The sequence below is a fragment of the Psammomys obesus genome, unplaced genomic scaffold (assembly GCF_907164565.1).
Source record: "Psammomys obesus unplaced genomic scaffold, mPsaObe1.curated_primary_1811, whole genome shotgun sequence".
Classification (NCBI taxonomy): Eukaryota; Metazoa; Chordata; class Mammalia; order Rodentia; family Muridae; genus Psammomys; species Psammomys obesus.
The window spans coordinates 12,176,710-12,195,753 of record NW_026588752.1 but is presented as its reverse complement, the minus strand read 5'-3'; the positions used below and the strand labels follow the sequence as shown (position 1 = coordinate 12,195,753).

The 19,044-nt window shown below is 44.6% G+C and overlaps 1 protein-coding gene across 1 annotated transcript in view; it reads right to left on the bottom strand.

Moving 5' to 3' along the window:
- Positions 1–19,044, bottom strand: part of Slit3 (slit guidance ligand 3) — a 591,521-nt gene that overhangs the window by 530,231 nt on the left and 42,246 nt on the right. Inside the window, exons 2-3 of the mRNA XM_055604618.1 lie at positions 11,373–11,444; positions 5,255–5,326 (exon numbers count right to left, since the gene is read on the bottom strand). Coding sequence (XP_055460593.1) covers positions 5,255–5,326; positions 11,373–11,444 — 144 coding nt within the window. The remainder of the gene's footprint in view (positions 1–5,254; positions 5,327–11,372; positions 11,445–19,044) is intronic.

The window sequence follows — 19,044 nt, the reverse complement described above, 5'->3', positions numbered from 1 at the left end:
GGGAAGCGTTCTACCAATGATTTATCTCTCTAGCTGAGCCTCGCATTCTAATTCAGTGTGTAACAGTTTCATACATGCTTGCAAAGGATCTTTTATGGTCCTTCCTGCAGTGTTCTCTACACATCTATTAGATCAGGTTTGCAAAAACTGTTATTAAAATATTCATGTGTTAATAACTGCGCCTGTTTTGTTTCTTAATTAACGGGAAGTAAACTCAAACATGAACTTGTTTATTCCTTTAGTTCTATCAATATCTGCCTTACATATTTTCAGGCTATGTTTTCAGCCTAGACTTGCTGTATTTCTTAATGGTTATTTACTACTTTATCAATATTAAATATCCTGCTTTATACCCACTAATGTTTCTATATTACAAGAAGACTGTTTTATTCAGTACATTCTTTTGGTGTTTTCTAAATACCATTACCTTCATTTTTATTTTCCAACCTTTTCCCATCTTTACGTCTAATTCATTTTTAGAAAGTCACATAAGTACTGGGGTGCAGGAGAGATAGCTCAGTGATTAAGAACCATTGCTGCTCTTGCAAGGGACCTGAGCTCGCTCCCAGCACCTACATCAGGCTGCTCACAGTGGCCTATCACCACTCCAGCTTCAGGGGACACCCGACACATGCACTCATCTGCCCAAACACACACAGAGAACCACATATACACATACACATACTTAAAAATAATCAAGTTTTTAAAAAAAATAACATAACTGCTGTGTATCTTTAAGACCACTCTGCCACTCTGTGTGTTTTAATTGCTGGCTTGGCCATCTGTGTCGCCCTAATCTTACACCCGTGTGTGCGCACGGCACCTTTACTATCTACCTTGTTTGTTCTCCAGTATTTTTTCTTTCCTTTTATCCCTCATGTACGAACCCTACAGTGTGTCGCACACCTGTCATCACCTCCCTCCCTTTGGTTATTGCATTCTATACTATGCTTTGTAGAGAATACTCGGGTGATCAGGAGATGAACGTGGGTGTCATTATCAGTTTGTACATTATTTTAATCCTCCCAACTACCGTTGTTGCTGTTGCCATGCTAAGTTTCTTAAACCTAGACCAATCAATGGCGTGGCCACATCTTTCATGACCCAGAAACGTTTTTTGTTTTGTTTTGCTTTCTTGGTTTTTTTTGTTTTTGTTTTTGTTTTTGTTTTTTTTTTCGAGACAGAGTTTCTCAGCATAGCCCTATGTGGCCTCAAACTTACAGAGATCCACTTGCCTCTGCCTCCCGTGTGCTGGGATTAAAGGCGTGCGCCCTCACTGCCTATCTCATGCTGCAGATTTTTTGAGAAGATTGGGGTGGACACCCCAGAGAAGGGCCTGTCTATTTGTTTCCCGCCCCTGGTTTTACCTGGCTGTTCATCCTTTTCAGCCTTTCTGGAGAGAACTGAGAGCTAAGGCAGATTTTGCATAAACACAGTAGGAACAATATTTCACAGTAATGGTCTGAGTTTTATGTTTTATCACACCAAAGTCATGCTGATTTGGGCGTCGTGGTCCTCGTGTATAATAGATGACATGGCCTCTGTGAAGCATCTGACATGTTACTTCTCCCTTCATGAGGACACCTCAGCCTTGGCACCAGTGATATCTGGGGATGGAGAATTCTTTCTTGAGGGATATCCTGAGTATTTTAGGCTTTTCAGAGATACTACTGGCCTCTACCCACTACTTAGCATGCCCTTGTTATAAAAGTCAAAAATGTCTCCAGACATCACCAAGAATCCTCTCAGAAAAACGAGTCCCAGCTCAGATCTACTAGCATAAAATAACACTTCAAGTACTTTTAGTAAATAGCCCGGAAGTACCTATATACTCTTTTCTCGTTCAGGGCTTTTGGTATAGGGGGAGCGAAATGGGTCAAGATTCTGCCTCCAACAGAAGCACTGTTCAGAAGAGAAATAATTTTGCAAGTGGAAGCGAAGACACGGTATCCGGCACGTTACGGATGGGATGAGAAGGAGCCACTATCACAGGGAGGTGAATGGGATATGCTGACAGCCTCATCCTAAATGCGGCAAGATTAACAGGTCCTGTAACCTTTCAGAGGCAGTGCCAAGGGGGAGGGGATTGTGTATGGGGGCACGACTCCTGTAAGAAACTGACAAGTTTGTTGTTCTCCTAAGAACAAGATTTTAAGAAAGAAAACAAGAGAGCAAGCCTGGGCTCTCCTAGTGTCTGGCTTCTTATCTCCCTAAATAATCTCTCTTCCTCATGTAGGCTGCCATTGTGATGTCATCCACCATGATGCAGCAGTGTTAATGGGACCCTCACCAGAAGCCCAACTGATGGGGTCAGCCAATGTTATGTTGTTAGTCCTCAGAACCATGAGTTCTATTAGTTCAACTTCTTTTTATAAAGTACCCAGCTTCAGGTGTTTCATTGATACAATAGGAAATAATCTAAGACAGACCGGCACCTAACTCAGTCTAGGGGTCCTTTCGTCAAGGAACAGAAGAATCCCAAGACTTGAAATGTTAGACTCCCCTTCCCTTTCCCAGCGAGCCCCCAAGAGAGCAAGCCAAGAATAAAACACTCAGAATGGAAATTATCAAAATCCATTTTTTTAGGCTGTTTTAGAACAGAGCCAATAAAAATATTTTATTATGTAACGCACAGATGCAGTAAGGAGACCCTGGAGTGTGCTACAGATGGCACAGCCGCCATCTACTTCTTCAGTGGTTAATAGCAAATATATTGCATTTTCTTCTTTCATGTCACTCGGTGTGATGAAAAACAGACACAGACGGCTTGACTAGAAAGCAGATTAACACCAGGAAGGATCCCTCACACGCACACACCCCCCCACACACAACATACACATTCACACATACAACTTGTACACACACACATACTCAACCCTACCTTCTTGCTGACTCTGATGCCTATAAAATGACAGATACCCTTCATCTTCTTGTCCAAGTACTTCTCCAGCTTACGTGTAACACAAGTGAGACTGGCTACCTATCATCCACTAAGCTAGCATCTACCACCTGTCCTAGCGCTCAGCCACCATTGGCAGCCTTCCCTGTAGTGCTTTGCAGATGTAAGGATGGATACGGCATAGTCCTCTTCCAGGTCTCATGTGGAAACATCCTGTGCCCAGTGCACCATGCTATTTCCCCACTCACGGACTTGACACATTTGTACACTGCAAACCAAGATATAAAGATGGCCGCCAAGGAGCCTGCCTCTGAGACTATACTTGAGAGGGAGGCCCTAACAAGAATGTCATATCAAGTTTGGAAGAATTAGAAGGAAATTTCCACTGTGTTAAGTCACTGAGATTTGCAGGTTTATCTAGTATTGCAACTAGTATTATGTACCTAATATACCAAAACAGACAGAGAGTCAGGTTTGCTCAGCAACTGTAATCCCTTAGTTCTCTAGACATGCTTGGTATTTTGGCCTTGTTCACTACTGCAAAGAGAGAGAGAGAGAGAGAGAGAGAGAGAGAGAGAGAGAGAGACCTTTGCCAGAATACTTCCCCGAGCCTCCCTGGACTTGAATGGGTACATGAGAGGCTATTTGCAGGGCCATTGCTGAAGCTCACACTTCATCTCATGTCTGTAGCACAGAAATATGAAAGGAGGCGGACTTTGATGTCAGACAGATGTGGCTGGGAATCTTACTCAGCCCTGACAACTCTTTCTCCCTAGGCATTTGTTTCTTCATCTGCAAAAGGAGGGTAATGATATCTCATTGTCGCTTGTTGTAATTTGGCAGGAGGTTAAAATAAAAGATTGCTTGTGACACACACAAACACACACACCTGCAGTTCCTGGTGTCTCTAAAGCACTCACTAATTCCCTCCCAACAACCATGAAATTAACAAATTAACAATTTATTTACCCTTCTAATCAGAAAACTAAGCAAGAAGGAGGTTTTTCACACTGGACCATGTGTTTATTTTCCTATGTAAATGTTGAATTTCACAAAGAGGAACTAGGTTCAACAAATACTTTCATGTTTTCTTTAGTCCAAAAAGAAAAACTTAAATTTTATGAAACTTGAAAAAAAATCTAAATGTAAACAAAGGCAACATAATTTTAATAACTTTTTTTCTCTTACTAGAAATAAATGTCATATTTAAACTAGTGACAGCAAAAGCCATGCTGGAGTTTGATCCAGAAGAAAACAACAGATATTAATCGCCACGAGGCAAGGACCTTCCCCATTGCCCTGTGGCCTTGGATACAATGACTTGGCGCAGAAAGGATGACACAACACAAAATAAGAAAGTTGGGTCAGGCAGACCATCTCACCCAAACAAGTCTATAAAAGAGACCTGTCTCAAAGCAAGCGAGCTTTGGCAACAGGACGGATACGCAGAGCGGTGTTTTCTCAGGTAAGCTGGCAGAGCTGTGAACTGCTATAGTTCCAGCCCCGAGTACAGAAGGAAGCTGAAATGTCAGGGCAATGGGGCTACAGGGGGAGGCACGGATGAGAGCCGCCCACCGGCATGACTAAGTGCTCTTGGGGACAATCCCCACTCAGAGGGCAGAAAGCAAATATCCAGATGTTATGAGCTGTCAGAAGTGATTAACTGAGGAAAGGTGAAGCTGCCCACTTAACCATCTCAGCAACCTTCCTCATCAAAAACGACCCCAGAGTTTTCTGCAAAAGCATTCATGGGCAAAATAAATGGAGGCTCCACCCAGCTCCCAGCCCACTTCTTTTGCTGCCCACCCTCTGATCAAGTCAGAACAGCGGCCTATTTTAAACCAGAGGCAGCGTGTTCTCTCGTGGAAACGTGTGGGTTTTCTGAGACAGGCTGGCACTCAGAGAAGCAGGCACGCGGAAGGCTGCGCCCACTCGCCCATCCTTCCTCTCCCACAAGAGCACAAGGAGGAGTCCCAGGAGGAGAAGCCCCAGGAATAGGGGAGGATCTGCTGCTGGCTTCCATGACATTAGCTCACTCTTCTGGGAAAGAAGAAGCTGAGGTGAGGGTAGAAGCAGCTCCATGGAAAGAAACCAAGGGATGCCTCAAGCCTGGAAAGAAGAAATCTCACCTCAGATGCTGGCCCCTGCATCCTTTCTAGATCAGGAGCTTACATGTTTCTCCATAACATGCTTCAAACAACTTTAAATGTAGTAGAAAACATTTTTTTCAGAACATGGAGACTTGCTTTTACCAAATTGGCCACAAGACAATTTATGAAACAAAACAAAGGAAGAATGTAGAAACCTTTTTAAAACAAAAAACAAAAAAACCCCACAAGGTTGTACTTTACTTACAATCGCTCCAGCTGCTTCAGATCCTGGAAGGCGCCTCTCTCGATGATGCTGACCTGATTGTCTTCTAGATGTCTAGAATCAGAAAGGGAGCCAGGGTCAGGGAACCAAATGCAGTAGGAGCCCTCATGAGGGGCTTTAGGCTGTACAGCCATATCACACTTCCCATCCTGGGACCCCTGGGACCCTCCAATTGTAATCACTCTGATGGGACAAAATAACTTGCATCCCAGTGTAGTATCGCAGTAACCAGTGTTTCAATTCCTGCACACTTCTACCTGACAGATCGGCTTCCATGCCTCTATTTTAAGAATGTTCCCAACAAATGCACAGCCCCTCCCAACCCCCGCCCCAAGCACTGCAGAATGCTGCACAGAAATGGAAGAGGTAAAGCTGTTCCTTGGAGAAAGCACGCACATTCATCACTTCTGCCTTTGGAGCTCCCTCCTCCAGGGATTCAAAAATAATTCATTGATTAGGGCCTTCCGTGCTCCACCTCATGGAAAGGATGGAGTACTAAGACATCTAGCCTGGTCCCGGGAATTCCCTCACACAGGCACAGGCTCATCCCAACCTCCTAAAGATGTTCATGAGAGTTGTCGCTATCCCTGACTACATCTTTACTGGACCTCTAAGTTCTCCCATCAGGTGATTAAGAATCCTAAACACTCTATACAAATGAGTTTGATTCATGCACTCAGCACACCCTAAGAGTTGATCATACAATGGAACATTTGTTTCCCCAACTTACAAAAAAAAAAAAAAAAAGGCAGCTCAACATAAATTAGTAACTAATCATTCGCTGAACAGTAGGGAAGGGATGCAAGGATGATGCATGGGTTTTAGGTGGGAAATGGGCCAGGAAATGACAGGGACTGCATTTGGTAGCTGTGTGGGATTTGGAGGGGAGTGCAATTGTGATTGAAGGCTGTTTCTTGAAAGGAGGGGGGATTTAGGAAGAGCCACAGTTTGCTCTGGAATGGCAGAAGCACCGGGGAGTGCACAGGCTTGGGGAGGATGCATCTTCACTCCAAAACAAACCTTGCATGATGGCCCCTCCTCTTGGAATGCCCTTACCTTCTGCATGATTTAGGCTTAAGACTCCAACCTCAGTGCTTCATCTCCCTGTCTCTTCCCAAAGAATAATGACCAGACCTTCTTTTCCTCATGCTCTCAGCCCTGGCACAGTAGCCTACCATGTAAACCTACTGAATGAAAAACCCAGTACGTACTGGTTTTCCATAAAGGAAAAAAAAGAGTCAATGATGTAAGGCTTCTATCAGGGCACGTAGAGGTAATTTGTTGACTCAAATATGTAAACACATTTGTGTTTACAAATATTAACTGGCCAGGAAGGTCAGCATATTCACCAGAATCTTTAACCTTTCAAGAGCCCCATTTATGTAACTTCTATCCCTTGCAGACCAGTTCTTTCCAGGTCACTCACTTAACAGATAAAAATGGAGTAGCTAAGGAACTTGCCCAAGGGGAACCACACAACTAATGAGAGGACTTTCAGGCACCCAGTATATTTCAGGACAGTGGTTCTCAACCTTCCAAATGCTACGACCCTTTAATACAGTTCATGTTGTGGTAACACCCCAACAATAAATTTTTGTTGATACTTCATAACTGTATTTGTGCTACTTTTATAAATCAAAATGTAAATTTCTGTGTTTTCCAATGTTCTTAGGTGACCCCTGTGACCAGGGTCATTAAACCCCCAAAGAAGTCTTGTCCCACAGGTTGAGACCCACTGCTTTAGGATCTCTGCCCTACTTCTTACTAGATGGTGGTGTATTGAGCTGGCTAGTCATCATTTCTAAGACTCAGTTTCCTCATTTGTAAAATACAGGAAAGAAGACATCACAGAAACACAAGAATAAAAATGGATTAAATAAATCATCAAGCCCAGGGTCAGAAGTAATAATCTATATTTTTTTAATAAATATTCCTCTCCTACCCTTCCCTCCTCTTCTCCATTCTGCCATATGGCAAAAAGGCCTTGGGAAGCTAACAGGCTTTTATTAGCACATTTACTAAACAGGGTGTCAGTTCAATACTAGTGACTAGGGAGGTTGCTCAGCCAGACTTTTATAATCAATCAATCAGACAGCACTCACTGACATTATTCTCCAGTTAGAAAAAGGGCTAACTCTATGGTGGCTGAGTATCAAGCTTTGAATGTTCAGAGAAGCCTAACTCTGACCTCCAATAATGTTTTTCATTGTTTTGTATTCATTTTGCTAACACCGCTAATTTCTTTCAAGAAATGGGGATGTTGGAACAAATGCACATGAGGTTTTTGTCCCTGCTCCAGCTTGCTCAGGCCCTGGGAAGCTAACTTGCAGTAGCATTCCCAAAGAGCTTCTTGGCCTCTACTTACTGCTGGTTTCAGCTACCGGACATTACTAGCAGGAGCCAGGAACTATGGAAAGATCGTTAGGTTGGGAGATTTGCCCTTCTACCTCCTGACCAAAGCACCCCAGGGGGATTGTGTCCCCCTATTTTGTTGTTGCCAGGTAGCCCCTGCTTTTGTTGGGCTCTGAGATTCATTTGCTCCCATTGCTCCCCAAGGCCTGTAAGCCGTCAGGGCTCTGTCATTACTATCCTGGGGAAGTTCACTGTCTCATCCTGGATTCATGCCACCTACACCTCAGCAAATGTTAGGTCTCCTCGTCTGCCCCCTGCAGTATCCTCTTGTTCCTGTCGGAAAGGTATCCAGGATCCTTTTCAGATTGGCTTCCTAGACCCAACAAAGTGTAGCCTCATGCCTGGCATTTAAAAGCTAAATAAATACTATCTGATACACAAAAGCGCCTGGCACTGTCAATGGATGAGTGAGCCCCAAAGCCTGCTTGAAGGCTTCTGAGAAGCACTGAAAGCTAAGGGCAGACAACAGTTGATTCAGACCTAGTTTGCTGGCCAAGTGTAGGAGGATATGTGGGATCAAGGTCAGGCTGGGTTCTAGATCCCCACAAGGGTTGCCCATGGCTGGTGTCTGTTCTAAGTTGGGGGTGGGGCACAGACTGTGTTCATTTTCAGTTCTTTAGCACATTTTTTTTTCACGAGATTAGAATCGGAAATGGTACTCATGTGATGATGGCTGAGGCGGAGTTTAACTCTTTTATTAACCCCATTTGGGATAAAGCTGGCTCCCACATTGTGAACACACTCACTCCTTAAATGGATCACTAAGAAAGAGGATTTAATTGATACCAACATTGGAAACTTTTCTCTGCTCCTAACCTGTGGGAAGAGAATGACTGTCGCAGGCAACTCCTACATCTCTGCTTCATTTAGAGAAAGTCACCCTTGGATGAGATGGAAGTTCACCAGTTTCTGTTCTGTGTTTACATTCACCTGAGCCATATTAGCAGCTCTAAGGCATTCTACACGGAAATGGGGGTGGGAGGGGCAAGCTCAAATTATTCAAGACTATCGAGTCTTTTATTGCTTCACCATAAATTGTAAATAAGAAACAGACACGGGGAATATGCCAGGATGTGATGAAAGCTTTTCAAAAAATAAAAAAATAAAGGAGAGTTCTCTAGGTTACTTAGCTGAGAGGAATAGATGGAGGGAAAACACGGTTAAAATGTTCGGCTATTTTATTAGTGTTAGATGGGTTCTCAGCTTTCCCACCTAGCAGATTTCTTTCATCGAATTAAAGGGCCACTTGAAAAGGACTGTCTTGGAGCAGATAAGGCACATAATGAAACAGACATATTAATAGTTGGTAAAGCAGGGGTAAAGGCATTTTGGAATTGCTTATCAAGTTAGAAGAATGCACCAATTATCTGAAAAGATAAACTGTAGTCAAGGAATATTGTGGACTATGCAGAAGACATTAATGTCATCTTTTGTGATTATTTTAAAGTTTCTATTTGTAGACAGCAGATACAGAAATTGGAATTTTTATTAGTCTCTCTGATGCAGCAGTAAAAAAAAAATCAAAGTGTTATTTTTGACTTGGTTTGAAAATGAAGCATTAGATGAATTTTGACTAGTATGTAAAAGCTTCTATTACAGATTCAAGTCAAAGACATGGTGGCGGGGGCCGTGGAGGGGAGAAAGACACAAAGCAAAAGCCTAAAACACAGTTTTGCTTTTTAAATCGGCAAACGACCTGGAAGCAGAAGACTCTTGCCTTTTCTTTGGCAACTTGCATTCCACTGAGCGCAGGCCTCATCAGAGCAATTACTCATTTGACAGACACGTAGATGCTCAGAGTACAAGAAGGGCTTAGCACAAAGTAGATCTTTGACCTGGGGATGATGAGAAAGGAGTGTTCAACTCCAAAGAGGAGAGAAATGCCTGTGGAGAGGCATCTGGTGGCCGGAGGAGCAGAAGTCAGATTCCTGCTTCCTTGTGCCCTGGCCTAGAGGAACACTCTGCTCACATTCCACACTCAGGAGCTGCTTGTCCTTTCCCTTCCCCTCCTCAAGAACCCAGTCATTGGAGCTGCACCTCCTCCCCTCTCCCAGCCCCTCCCCCCCCTCCTCCTGCATGAGCCCAGAAGTACTGCATGCAGGTTAGGAGGCACACCACCTGGATTCTAATTCTGCTTCCTCTGTTGCTCTCTGCAGAGCCGAGATTTCTCAATCCAGTGCCTTTTCCTCTCCTGCAAAGAGGGTGGCCATAATAACTCCACCTTCCTAGGCTCTTGTACATGACCCTGCAATGGGCACATAGTAAGTACTAAGTAAATGCTGGTCGCCATCATCATCAGCATTATTTGTTACTAACACTTCTCAGCTAACAAGATATCAACATTACCAAAGCCCTGCTTCACAAGCGACAGGCAATAATCAAAAGGAGAATGCTAACGGCCCAAAGCACTCCAAGTATAACTAGAGTTGAGAGAACTTTGAAGTATTCACTCCCTATGTTGCTGAAGGGGAAACTGAGGCCCAAGGAGGTACAGGGATTTCATGTTGCTTTTCATGTTCCAAAGTTGCCTGAGCAAATAATTAGTCCCAAATCACATCAGAATCTGATGTTTCTTGTCCCAGGGACAAAATCATACTGTTTTGTAGAGCTAGAAGCAGGGATGTTGGGGCCTTGATAGATAGCTCAGGAGTTCAGAGTAGTTGCTTTTGTAGAAGATGTAGCCCTCCCAGCCCCAGGTTCAATTCCCAGCACCAACAGGACAACTCGCAACCATCTATAACTCAAGCTCCAGGGATCTGATGCCTCCTTCCGACCTTTAAGGGCACCAGGCACACATATGGTGCACATACATGCATGTAGGCAAAGCACTCCTACACATAAAATGAAATCAATCTGAAACGAAGTGTTTTATTTTAAGGAAGGTGGAATCTGGTAGCAATGAGTTGGCTGTAACTGCCAATAGAGATGGGCCAGCCAAGATTCCATGACACAAATAACACCAAAGCTGGGGTCAAACTTCTCAGGCTGCACTCTTGGGCACGGGCCACATTATGGGTAAAAATCACCAGGAAGAAAGAAAGGAAGGAAAGGGAACCCAACTGTTCCACTGCCACATTTCTGAATGTTTTAGACTTTTCAGTGAACAGTACGTGGGCATCTTCTTAACACACACAGTCGGGGAAAAGTCTTCAATATTCAGAGAAGAAATCCACTACTTCTTGTCCCATCTCACCAATGCCTACCTCAGATTTGGCTACTGGTCTGCACAGCTGCGAATGGCCAGCAAGGACTCTGCCCTCGCCTGGCCCTCTCCATCCCTCCTCCCCTCCTCTCCATTAAGCAGCAAGATAAATAACAGCTGTCCCAATTGCTCTTTTAATGCACAAGCTGGAGAAGAAATTATAATCTCTATGGAAGGGAAGCATGGTTAGTCAACCTGACATTGCTGTCATCCAGGAAGCAGGGCATGTTGACTTAATTCATTTATTGCCTTCTGTTTTTCCTGTGGCTGGAACCTGGCTCTTCTATCGATCTGGCCCAGCCAACAGCGTCCAGCCATACAATTTGATATCTGTGAACACTTGGCGCAGTAATGAAGGGCTCCCTGCAGCAGACACATGAATTCCTGTGGCCCAGAGCTTGGGAATGTGATGTCAGGGCAGTGCAACATTTTCACAGGCTGAAGAGCTGAAAATGAAAACTCGCTGGCGCACCATCTGCTACTTACAAGACTCGGAGATTCTTCAGTCCAGCGAAGTCCGTTTTGGTGATCCTGGTGATGTTATTTCTGTCCAGGTCACTGCAATGGAAAGAAAATTTAGGTCAGAATTGTGCAGGTTACACTTACAGTCTATTCAAGGCATACTGGCTTGGACTGGGGGAACGCTGCCTGTCAGGGGGAAGGCAATTCCAATGATTAATGATATCCCTTGAGCATGTCCAACTAACCTTAAGGAAATTGTATGGAATAAGCCATTCATTATGTATGTAGCAGAGCCCAGTCACACTTAACTGCTTGTCTTCTGTGGTCCCTTCTTCAAGCAACAAACCTATCTCTCAATGTCCCTGGGTCCCCACCCACCCAATTTTCAGATTAATTTATACAAGTACTGCTGAGGCCTCGTCACAAGTCCAGAGGTTCCAGGGAGGAAGAGCTGACCTAGGCCAGGCTTTTAAAGTATGTGTAATCCCTTCCATTGTCTCAGGAATGCATGTATGATTTTCAAAGAATAACTTTCTGTCCACTGGGGTAGCAAAGCAGCTCAGTACCAGAAGTCATCTTGCTGCCACTATAGGACAGTGTTCCAGACCCAGAAGATGAAGAGAGACATTCTTCATGTTGTCCCATCAGTGTTTGGATCTGCCTGCGCCTGAAGGCAGATACCTCTGTACTTTGGCATTTTGCGAAAAAATCTATCCCCTCTCCTTTGCATTTTGGTTTAAAGCAGTTCAGAGTTAAACAGAGTTAGCCATTGTGCCTCCACTAAAGGACAGTGAAGACTGAGAAGATGAAAGAAGCCATTCTCCTTCTACTGCCTGAAACCAAAAGAATTATCACTGACTTTGGTGCATAACTACTAGATATAAACAGACAACACAATCTTCTCTAATAGACAAAACAAAACTTGCACAGTTCCTAATTAGTTCATAAATCTCCCAAGTTTAACCTCCTAACAAGCAGCAGCACAGCAGAGCTTCCGCCTGGCCTGCAGTAACGGCTGGTTCCACCCAGCAGCCAAGGACAGCTGTGTGGATGATTCCTGCCTCAACCTGGAAGCTTAGGAGCATTTGTCATGGAAGAGCTGAAGGCTCAGCGTGGCAGTTACTGGGGGCGAAGGTGAAGGAGGCACCGAGGGTGGTAAGAAAGCAAAGTTAAAGGGGAAGGGAAGTTAAGGGGGAACCTGGGAACAACTGGATATTCTGCAGTCCCTACAATCATCTAAGCTCCCTGGGTGAAAAAAATGGGGGACCATAAAGAATGTTACAGTTCTTAACACTGGATACTGGACAACAAATCCCTCCATCATATGTTTTCCCTATGAGGAGGAAGTTTCTAGGTTTGAGCCTATGGAGTTTCTAGAGAGTGTCTATAAATCGACAGTTTATACACTGTCACAAATCACACAATGGATAGACTCTGCTTCAAAAGATGTGTTGTTGCTTGCCTTTCATCACTATACAAACATCAGAGTACGGGCACACAAATTTAGCAGCTGTGATGGTACACAATAGTATAACCTTATGGAACTGTGCTATATGCGTCTTCTGTTAACCAAAGGATCAGGATAGGCTACTGGGATTCCCAAGAGTCACCTGTCTCACAACAGATCTCCAGAAAGATGTGTGAGTTATACGCTTGTATTAGAGGAATAGGAGAGCCGTTTCCAATTTTTGCATTTTGTGTGAGGAACAGTCAAGTATGAGGAAGGGGTCACCTTTTTGATATTAGAAATTACAGTGAAATAAAAATCAAGTGTGCCCTCAGGTAACCTCACCTAGGCTCCCATTTCCTTTTTTAGTTTTACCCCTCTTAGAATAGCCATCGCAACTGTTTCTTAGTCTGTGATATAAGTACACCCCATTTCACCTTTGCTAGCTGTGCAGGGTGTTGCTGAAGAAAGGGCCCAAGGCACACAGAAAATACAGAAGAACCCTGCTGCCAGGACCAGACACCAGTGGGCAGCTGGGATTTGACAATCTCTCACCCATCATGAGCTCTCTTCCTCCACTCCCTCTGGGATCTGGAGAGACCTAGAGGGACCTTGACAACTGGGAATGGGATAAAGCAGCTGAGGGTTTAATTACCAGGACACAGCGTGAGACTGCAGCAGTTCATGCTGCTAGTTGCGGAGCCGATATTTTCAATTAATATTCATTATGAGAAAGACTGCAGCGTGCCACAGAGGCACTTAGGACATGGCGGGGTGGTGTATTCTGTGGGGGCCCTCACACATTGTCCCAGAGCTGAATTCCTTGCCCAACCACCTCCCAGGTGGCCCCATGACTAATAAGGATCGGGAGGACACGCATGACTTCAAGAGCTTTTATTGAGGGTTAACTGAGATGCTATGCTCACGATGCTCACCCACCACCTACCAAATCCTCAGTCTCAGCCTGTGAGATTACACTAACTACCTGAAGTACAATCCCTACCTACCTACACTGTGAAATTTGAGTTTACCAAAAGGAATCAGGCTCCCCATCCCCCAGGCACTGTGTCTTAAGCCATTAACTTTGAGGTGATCTATTTCATAACATTGAAGGTATGGAACAAGGAGAAAGAAAAAAGGCACCTACTGAATATTTAATTCACCACTAGGAATGGAATCAGTTCCCATGGCTCTCCATGGTGAAAATGGGAGCTTCTGCTGATTTCCTCTCCTTGTAGTCAAAGGTGGCTCAAGGAAAGAAGGCATTTATGTCATCCTGGGGATGAGGAAAGAAATGGCCCTGGTCTCATGCTCAGCCCAGTAAAGACTGCTTAACCAAGGATGTCCACTCCTCCAGATGGGAGCTTAGAGAAGCATGGAAGTCACCACGACACGACATTAGTCCATTCACTGAACATCGACAGGCTAGTGAATTGTCCATCAGATCATTTTTGTGAACGCACAGGCTACATTTCCAAGATTTCCTCAAGCGTGACCATGTGACGGAGTTCATAGCACTGCACCATGGGGCAAAGTAATACATGAAGCCTTCAGGGTGGAACCATAAATTCCCTGCCCAGTGCTCCATACCCATCCCTGGCCTGTATCTTGGGCTGTATTCAGAAAATAGTGGAGGATTCCCAAGGAAGCAAATGATCTGAGCCCAAGGCCGTGGATGGCTGCATGAGATGCCCGCCTTGCCTCCTGATTTACACACATCAGACTCAGACATATTCCAGAAATAACTTCAAAGCCAACCAAATCTGGGAACTCTTTGTCACAGCACTGGGCACTGTTAAGTTCAATGTCTTAACTTTCTATCCTTTGTGGTTTTCTTATCTTTCTAACCGGTCTGAATAATAGTCATTATTGTTTCCACCAACAGAACAAATGTCTGTAGATGAATCTTCCTAGGAACTGCTGTCCACTGAGACCTCACTATGCACGAAGCAATGTGCCAAGCACTTTGTATACCTCTCTGCCATTGTTCACTATCTCACTTTTCACACAGGAAATTCAGTCTTCTCCTCTGATCTTCAGAAAGAAACTTGGTCATGAGGTCACATTCCAGAGAGTAAAACAAGGATTGCAATCCAGATTACCTGAATGCAGGGGTCAGGGTGTGTGTGTGTGTGTGTGTGTGTGTGTTTGTGTGCGCGCGCGTATGTCCATGTACACAAGGACATATGCTCACAGATGTGACTATAAAGTCAAAAGTCAATGTCAAGTTTCTTCCTTTGTTCTCCACCTTTTTATTTATTTATTTGTTTATTTATTTATTTGTTTGTTTGTTTTTTGTGACAAAGTCTTCAGCTTACCTATTGGCTATACTGTCTTGCCTGTGAGTACCTAGAATCCCTCTGTCTCTATTTCTGGGCCCTGGAATTATAGACAAACACCACGATGCCTGGATTTTTGCATGAGTGCTGGGGATCAAGATTTGGGTCCTAATGCCTACACAGCAAGCACTTCACCCAGTGATCCACCTCCCCAGCACTACAGGTCAGGTCATGTTCAGTCATTACATCCCAATGCTCATCTTCTACAAGTCTAAGCATGTTCAAAATGTGTAAAGTTATCTACTGGGTGGGGAAAAGACAGAAAATGCATAAACAAATAGAATGAGACAATAGAATTTCTCATTCATGTACCTTGATGAAAACAAAGGAATACACCTAGCAGCTTGGCTCTTCCCAGCTCCAGCCAAAACAGTAGTTTCTGCCCTGTCGTAGTTTCTGCCCTGTCTCCCACTGAGGCTGTGCAACAGGAATGCTGAGCATCTCTGCAAGCCTGAGGATGAACTCTTTGCCCACGACTGCTGTCTCCCATGACGCTGCCTCTGAAAACAGGCATCACCATAACACTCTCTTGCATTGTTTCTCCCCATCCCAACAAATGAATCATAAGCCAGGGTTGAGGCTTGAGTTCTGTGGTATTTTTCACATCTGTTTGACACCTTGGATGGAGTGGGGAGGAAGAGGAATTCAGAACAACACTGGAGAAAAAAAATGAAGCAAAAATAACATCGTCTGGGCCAGGCTCTTGTCTCTGTCTTGGCACACGAACTTGCGCCCCTTTCTTCCTTTATTCTGCAGCATTCCTACAGATCTTTCTTTGAGTCATAGCACATCTGGGAAGAGGCAGCCGTAAAGATCTACCCCCAGTGAAACAGCAGAGCATAGAGAAAAGAGATATCCAAGGAAAAGCCAGGGGATGTGGGTTTGAATCCCAGCTTCCTCGCTTCCCAGATGGGTAGCCTTAGCAAAGCCACAGCTTCACTCAGACCCAGATATGACCACTGCTGCTGTGACGCTCAGAAGCTAGGCCCCAAATGTCATCTCTCTAGGATTACCTGGAGACTCAAGACGGGCAGCATATGAGGAAGAACCCACAGAGCAGTTCAGCAACTGGTAGCGACAGGATGTGGCGGTGTAGACTGGGATGCAGTTCAAAGATGTTTGTCTGTGATGGAGAAGCATACAATGGCCTCCACCTCACCATGGCTCAGATGACAATTTTCCCCACTGTGTGATAGTACTTGGATGTTTATCCTGTCTGTCTGTCTATCTGTTTGTTTGTTTGTTTGTTTGTTTGTTTAAAATAAGTTAGATGAGATACTGAAAAGCTTGTTGTAAAACGGACTCCGGGTTAAACGACTTTCCTAACTTTGGGTGGACATAGGTAAATGTACAAGCATACTGAAAGCAGCATGGTTAAGCTCACCTGTTCAGCGGGTGGGTGGGTAACAATTTCTCACCTCCAGCATACAGTGAGATGTAACTTTCATTGCCATGGGTAAGAAGCACACAAGTTCAGGTCGGATTTTAAAATCCACCTGCTCCCTGCTTATCTTTACACAAAGATCTGCCTTCTGCACTGCAGTGGGGAAGATGGAGTCTCGGTCTGAGAACTGAAGGAAATCTGCACAATGGAGAGCGTTGTCACAGAGGGCACACATGCAGAGACTTGATGTTAATTCCCATTGGAATGATGTTTATGGGGGTTCCTGTGGATGGAGGAGGCTGGATAGAGCCCTGTCAGGCTTCAGATCTATGAGGGATACATTCTGGGATCAATAACCAAGCTGATTTTTTTAAAAAATACAGAATATAGCTTTGTTCTTGCTCTCAGCAGCCTGGAGTCTAACTGAAATAAACGAAGCCATAAAATACTTAGAAAATACACAAATGAAATGTTGAGAGATGGGGTCTAAATTCCATGGCAAATGGGCAGAGAAAGAGAGGCGTTAAGAGCAACAACACTTAGAGGAAAAAAACTCAGAGAAAACCTTTTAGGGGAGAGGACAAGGGAGGCCCTACTGACAGTAGGGACAGGGGGGTGGGAATTACAAAGAAAGGAAGGACTAGGGCCAGGCAGGAATCTCTTGAAAGCTTCACATTTTGGAATGATACACTACAAGAGCCTTTCCAGAAATTGAATAAAAGAGGCTGGAATCAAAGTGTCCAATCGAGGCACAAGGTGGCAAAGGGCCATGGCCCAAATTTTGGTCACCTAGTCCATCCTTTCCATCCAATGGGTCCCACTGGGCAGTCTTGGAGCTCTTCCATCTCCCAGTAAGGTGGATGGAGATGGGAAGCAGCAGTAAGACAGGGAGAAGAAAGCCATTCTCCTGAGGGCTTTCCCTGGGAGCTCACCCAAGTTAGTACACTTCCCTGCCAGAGGTCACAGCTCCTTCTACAACCGTGTCTGTGTCGGCCTCCTGAACACTTAGCTTCCCCTCCTTTCTTCCAGCTTAAAGATGGAAACTCCTCCACTGTTTCGAGTGCTGGGTTCCACAGTGCCTCTGTGGTTCCCTGAACTGTACCTTCACCCCCTGAAGTTGTTCCCCTATAAATCCATCCTCTGGGACTAACCCTCCTCTGAGTTTTCCATCTGGTTTCTGTTTCCTCCTGCAAGATCAGTTCACGTATTCATTGTATTCATTCAACAAACATCGCTTCCCCCACTAAGCTGCTGGGGCTATAGCAGATGCTAGGAAACAACGTGGCCTGGGTCTTGTCCTTAAAGAGATCAGTTTATGAAGAACAGTTAAAGGAGTGATTGCCATAAAGTATGGTTCACCGAAAATTCATACATTTAAAAGGGCCAGGTAAATGAATACTTTTAGATTTTGCCTGTCATGTTTTCTTTATCTTCCTTCTTCCTTCCTTCCTTTCTGTCTGTCTGTCGGTCTTACGAATGTAGGTGTTTTGATTGCATATATGTCTGTGCAGCACATGTATGATGACTGTGATGGCTAAGAGCAGAAAAGGGCACTGGATCCCCGGGGATTGGAGTGATGGTTGTGAGTAGCCAGCTGGGTGCTCTGGTCCTTTGGAGAAGCCAGTGTTTTAAAGCACTGGGCCATCTCTCCAGCCCGTACAAGTCATCCCTCTTATGACAACTGCTCAGCTCTGCTCTGCAGTGTGAAAGCTGCCATAGACTTAAATGACTGAGTAGGAAGAAAGGTGTGGCTGTACGCAAATAAAACTTTATTAAGGAAAATATGCCAATGAGGGCGAGCTGGCCCTGGGACGGTAGCTTATGTCTCACGGCTCTCTGCTGTGCCAGGGGCATAAACAAACCCTTACGATGGATTGTGAAAGGAAGGTGGTGGCACTGTGGGTAAAGGGAAGATTCCAGGGAAAGGTGGCACTTTAACTGAGACCTCAAAAATGAGCTGGGCATAGCCAGGTTGGCATGGGGATATGTGAGAGAGAATAAAAGGATTTGGAAAGAAGAAAGAGCAAATATAAAAGCCCAGAGGCACTGCCTTAGGGTAACTTCGAGCATACATTTTTTTTTCCTTTTGGCTGCTCAAGCACGGTGCAAAAGAGAGCATATCTCTCCCGCCCAACTTCTTCCCTTCCTTCCTCCATCCTTCCCTCCCTTGATTCCCACTTCCCTTTACCGCCTCCTCATTTCCTCTCTTCTTCCCTTGCTATAGCAACTCTTCATTGCTCACCTACTCTGGACCTGGCACTACACTTGTGGCTAAGGCTAGAAGACTTAAAAACAAATTCCCTTTAAAGAAACTTTAATTTGGCGGGGCTGGAGAGATGGCTGAGCAGTTAAGAGCACGGGCTGCTCTTCCAGGGGACCCAGGTTCAACTCCCAGCACCCACATGGAGGCTCACAACTGTCTATAACTCCAGTTGCAGGGGATCTGACACCCTCACACAGACGAACATCGAGGCAAAACATCAATGCACATTATAAAAGTAATAAATAAGTTATTTCTTTAAAAAA